This window comes from Gekko japonicus, unplaced genomic scaffold (assembly GCF_001447785.1).
Source record: "Gekko japonicus isolate JY-2015 unplaced genomic scaffold, Gekko_japonicus_V1.1 scaffold1267, whole genome shotgun sequence".
In the NCBI taxonomy this organism is placed as follows: Eukaryota; Metazoa; Chordata; class Lepidosauria; order Squamata; family Gekkonidae; genus Gekko; species Gekko japonicus.
Genome location: NW_015165275.1, coordinates 26,190 through 31,950, shown reverse-complemented (window position 1 = coordinate 31,950; position 5,761 = coordinate 26,190). Strand labels below are relative to the sequence as shown.

General features: G+C 50.2%; 1 protein-coding gene across 1 annotated transcript in view; it reads right to left on the bottom strand.

Moving 5' to 3' along the window:
- LOC107109581 (IgGFc-binding protein-like) overlaps positions 1 to 5,761 on the bottom strand; it is a 65,919-nt gene that overhangs the window by 43,710 nt on the left and 16,448 nt on the right. Inside the window, exon 3 of the mRNA XM_015410246.1 lies at positions 1,857 to 3,083. Within this exon, the coding sequence (XP_015265732.1) occupies positions 1,857 to 3,083 (1,227 nt within the window). The remainder of the gene's footprint in view (positions 1 to 1,856; positions 3,084 to 5,761) is intronic.

Genomic DNA, 5,761 nt, shown 5'->3' with positions numbered 1-5,761 from the left:
AGTTATAAGAATTGTAACCCATCTATATAATTCTCTTAGCTTTCAGTTAATATGTATGTAAAAAAGACCTTTGAAACAGTGACTACATTGAGATAGGAGTTATGAACATAAGAGATGCCCAGCCACATAGTGGCCAGCCATTTGTCCCAGAGGAACAACAAATAGGGCTTAGAGGCCAAGGCCTTCCCCTAAAACTACTGGTATGTAGAGTTTTACTGTCCCTGCACATATTACTCATCATATGTGCAGTGCTGGATTTACGCATAAGCTTGTAGGGGGGGGGGGAGAGAACAGCCCGTCAGTGTATTTTCTGTTGCTCTCTCACTCCCCCACCCCAAAAAGGGTCTGGCTCTTGTAATATTGTGGTATGTTCATAACACATTTTGTACCAGCTACTGTTTTCAGATCATCTTCAATGGCAGCACTATCTAGCCTCAAGGTTACTGAAGCATGAATCTGCGTGGGCAGATAAGACATCTGCAAACAGGGAGCCAGCTTCTTAACAAAATGGAGCTGGAAAACCGTGCTGATCCTGTCATGGACTTCTGTTTCTCCAACAGGAGACCAGGTTTTAGCAAGATCTTATATATATATATATTTTCATATATATAATTAAATAGAAAATGTTCTGGTCCAATATTTCAGGAGTTCCAGAAATTATATTCACAATTTGTGCATTTTTCATGCATAAAAGAAGCAGAAGAAAAGGGGAAGGGAAGATTTGAGTAAAAACATTTTAAAAATACACACAGCATACTATGAAAAAGAAGATAAAATATTTACAAACCCAGTGTAAGTAGTATAACCATTACTGTGGAGAAACTGTAACCAGAACATAAGAGATGCCAATGTTGGATCAGGCCAAAGGCCCATCCAGTCCAACACTCTGTATCACACAGTGGCCAGAAATACCAGGCGCCATCAGGAGGTCCACCACTGGGGCCAGGACATTAGAAGCCCTTCCACTGTTGACGCCCCCCAAGCACCAAGAAGACAGAGCATCACTTGCCCCAGAGCCCCTATCTATACCTTGTGGCTAATAGCCACTGATGGACCTCTGCTCCATATGCTTATCTAATTCCCTTTTGAAGCCATCTATGCTTGTAGCCGTCACCACTTCCTGTGGCAGTGAATTCCATGTGTTAATCACTCTTTGGGTGAAGTACTTCCTTTTAACCATTCTAACCCGACCACTCAGCAATTTCTCTCTATTCCTGGGAACCCTCCAAAAAATCAACTTCCAAAAGATCCTTGACCCTTGAAGAGTCTCCAGAAAAACAGAGTTCCAAAGCTGAGGGGCAGACACTAGGACAGCCTTCTGTGTAATCCTGACTTGGCACATAGCTTGGAAACTTCAAAAGGGTGTTCCGTGTCAATTAGAAAGGTCATAATAGAATAATTGGGGAGGTGGTCTAATGAGGTTTGGCCCAGGTCTTGCCTGTGCGCTAAGTCATCACTTTCATGTTGCATTGAGCCCAAAGGAGAACAGAAAACCACTTGAACACACGGAGACCATTACAAACTCATCTGAAGTCAATGGAAGGGAAGGGAGAATCCATTGTTTGGGGTAGACTGTTTGTCAAGTTGCTATATTTTTGTTCCACTTCTTTCCTGCTCCCAAAGCAGGTAACAGGAATCAGATTCTCCAGTTCCATCTTCATCCTCATAACGACCCTGTGAGGTAGATTATGCCGAGAGAGAGTAACTGATCCAAGTTCCCATGACAGAGTGGGGACTCAAACTTAGGTCTCCCGGATTGTGGTCCAGCACTCTAACCACTACACCCCCTTTTCACCACTGTTATGCCAACCCCAATAAATTCAGCTCCATGATCCTTGTCCCCAATCATTACTCACCACCTTGGCAGAGGGCAACTGCCCCGTAGCCATTCCTATTGGCTATGCCAAAACTCAGCAGGCCAAAGGGGGTGTCAGGATGGCCCATGACATGCTGGCTTGCTCCATTCCCCAGGCTGTATTCGCCCCACACGTATTCTGATTCCGGAATTTGTTTCCAATAAACGCCATCCAACAGGCGTCCACCCATGGCGATCCCAGCGGCAGCCGTCTTCTTGGCAATGATGAGGACATAATTCTCAAAGCCCGTCTGGCTCATGAGGGAGTAGGAGGTGCAATAACTGGATATATCTGGAATGCTGAGGAAGAATGGGTCAAAAGCTATCCCGTTGTGAGAACCACCGGTACAGAAGAAGAAAACTTGTATGCCAGCACTGGCTGAGATGTAGATGGGACCCGTCCGTCGCACTTCCAGCTGAAAAACTGTCCCAGCCGTGAGGAGCTGGTTCTTGTGGGCCCCACCAGAGAAGTAGGTGATGAGGGTGGTCTGGGAAGCAACGATGTAGGCAATGTCATAGTTCATCTGGAAGGAGAGCGGCGGAACGAAGAAGGCCCGGCCCCAGCTGGCCACGGGCAGTAGCTGTTCCACTACATAGTTGCACTTGGTGTTCTTGTGCGCACAGCTGTGGCCGCTCAGCACTGCCACTGGTTGTGGTGACCTGATGCGCGTTCCGGAGAGATCTTGGCGGCTTTGGAACTGGACGGCTTCGTAGGGGAGAAGGGAGACACTCAGTTTTGCTCCTGCTTTGTAGATGCGCTCCTGGAATCTCACACTTCCCTTGAGAGAGATCTCCACTTGGACTGGATCACGCCATGCAATGATGGAGAATTCCTTATAAAATCTGTCTCCGTCTCCAGCAGGGGTGAGGACGTAGTAGTCTGTGCCGAGACTGTTTACAGGATAGACCACGTTTGTGTCAGCAGAGTTCTCCTTGGAGCTGAGGGCCAACACCGAAACATCTCGATCGGCCTGCACCAAGATGGTGTTGCAGAATTTAGCAGAGCCGGACATCTCGGCATAAGCCGGAATGTTCACGACTTGTGTCTGACCCTGATTGAGGATGAAGTTGCTCTGGAAGTGGGATTTGTAGACCGAGACGGTGACTCTGGTGGAGGGTGCATAGCCAGAGATGAAGAGCTGGAACTGAGGCTTAGGGCTGTTCATCAAGTAGTTTTGCATGAAGGTTGTGATGAACTCCCGGCCAACAGGGGCTACAGCATGGAGGCCTAGAAGGTATGGGAGAAAGGGAAAATTTAATGCTATGGGAGAGGTGCTCCAATTTATTTGCCATCAAAGCACTGCTGACTTATGGCAACCCTGCAGGGTTTTCAAAGTGAGAGACATACAAAGGCAGTTTGCCCTTGCCCACCTCTAAGTCGTGACCTTGGGCTCCCTTGGTGGTCACCCATCCAAATGGTTGCTAGGGCCAATTCTGCTTAACTTCTGAGGTCTAATGAGATCAGGGTAGCCTGAGCCATCCAGGTTAGGGGAGGCGCCCCACTGAGAAACGTAAATATCATTTTTGTGAGGCTGTTAATGAAGAAGGGTGCTGCCTGGAAGAACAACTGAATCTAACTCCCAAAGTCCACACCAGTAGCACTGCAGATCGTTGGTGGCAGCCCTGGGCTCAGTCTCGCTGTGCCACCCACCCCCGTGGCCCCAGGAGCCTGGCCAGGAAAAGGAAGGAGTGGCAGCATCCAGACCAGACCAGACCCAGCCTTACCATGGCAGCCCCAGCAGCCGTGAGAGCCCTGCCTGGAGGAAGAGGAGACAGTGGAGGTCCACTGGACCGCAGCAGGGAAAAGAAGGAAATAGTGCTGGTGGCCTAGGTAGGGTTGCCAGCCTCTTGGTGGGGGCTGGAGACCTCCTGGAATTACAACTCCAGATACAGAGATCAGTTCCCCTGGAGAAAATGGCTGCTTTGCAGGACGTTATACCCTAGGGTGGACTCTAAGAGAACTCTAAGAAAGAGCTATTCTCCAGGATACTCAGTTAAGAAGCTGTGTTTTTACTATAATAATCACTGAAAAGAACACTCTGAAATTAAGCTACAACCACACTCTCTTATATATTCCAAGTTCTCAAGTCTTTATACATTATAAAGTTTCACTTCAGCATTTCCAAATCTTGATATTTCGTGTGTGTGTGTGTGTGTGTGTGTGTGTGTGTGTGTTATTCCCTGCCTGTTAAATAAAATCTTTATTCTGTTTTGAAAGTTACCCTGCTTCAAGTGACATTTCAGAAAGGGTTTAATAGTAAAACACGATAGGTCCTGTATTTTCCCTCAAGTCCCTGTGCTGGGTCAATAGCCTAAACAATTGTCTGTGAAAGGGTGGGACAGTTTAAGTTCTTAAGCGAAAGAAGATATATACGCTACCTAGGGGCGACTCAGTCACTGAGGGAAACTAAAGTTTTGGCGGGAAAATCTGCCTGGGAATGGGGAAAACAGACAGGGGTCTGTCATAATGACGTTATACCCTCCCCTCACGAAACCTGACTGTCCCCAGGCTCCGCTCCCAAATTCTCATCCCAGAGTTGGCAAACCTAGGCCTGGGGCACACTGACATCATCAACTGAGGATTCCCTAGGGCCACCACTGGCAGCCATCTCCCTGAGGGGACAGGTGGAGGGAGGCCAGCCTAGCTAGGAGGGCGGCTGATCTGGTTCATCTGACCTCTTTTGGTAGTAGCCAGCAGGAGGCCCAAGAGTGGAAGGGTGGGCAGCCAACCATGAGGGGAGAGAGGAGCAACTCCGACACACTGGCAGGCATGACTGGGTGGTTTGGGTGTAGGGCTGCCAAGTGGGGGTGGGGGGCGGGGAAACCCCCACTTTGGAGGCCCGATTTCCGCCGCGGTGGAATCAGGCCCCGGGGGGGGAACTCCGCCCCCGAAGCTGCGTCACCAGAGGTAACGCAGCCACGTCACTCACGTTGGGGGCGTGGCCCAGATCGTCGGGGGGGAAACCATATGGTTTCCCCCCCGACGATCTGGGCCACGCCCCCATTGTGAGCGACGTAGCACGTCACTTCCTGTGACGTGCTGGCAGCGCACACGCGTCCTACGAGAGCTTCCGGAGCCCGCCAAGGCTCCCCTGCTGCCAAGGGTAAGTACACTTGGCAACCCTATTTGGGTGAGGGGCAGGGTTTACACACCCGATATAAGGCAGGCTTCACCACAGGCTGGGGAGGAAAGAGACTAGGGTTGCCAGGTCCTACATGGCCCCTGGTGGGAGGGGCTCCCTTCCTGGAGTTCTTCTGGCCTGTGTGTAAAGCACGCGAGCCGTGATGATGTCACCTGGAAGTGATGTCATCTCGTTTCTGCCATTGAGGACGACGTTTTAGATTTTGGGCAAAACTCTATGGGGGGGTCGCCTCAAAACCATAGAATTTTGCCCAAAACCTAGAGCATCACCCCCTACATCGGAAACGTGATGACATCACTCCCAGGTGATGTCATTGTGCCAGCACCAGTGGTACCGGGAGGGGGCTTCTCAGGGGTGGGGCTTCCCCCACAGCCAGCTGGGCCACGGCAGATTGGGGGGCCAAAAATCAAAAGATCCCCTGGCCCCACCAGTGGAATGGCAACCCTAAAAGACACAGATCTTGTTTCTGAGGCAGGGAGAGCAGATGCCCCTTGAAGAAAGAGTAACCAGATAGCACAGCCCCCTCCTCTTCCCATTCTGAGACCTGCAGGGTCGAAAAGAGCCCAGTAAGATGACAGAGGCAGAGCCCCAACCAGCTGGACCGAAAAGGGGGCAGTGCCACAGCAGAAATATATGCAGGGGTCGTTTCGTAGAAAAAGAGCTAGGGGAACTCATTAGCATAACTCATTAGCATATGCCACACACCCTGACATCACCAGGAGTGTGTCAGAAGGCCACACCCCCTGACATCACCGGAAGTGTG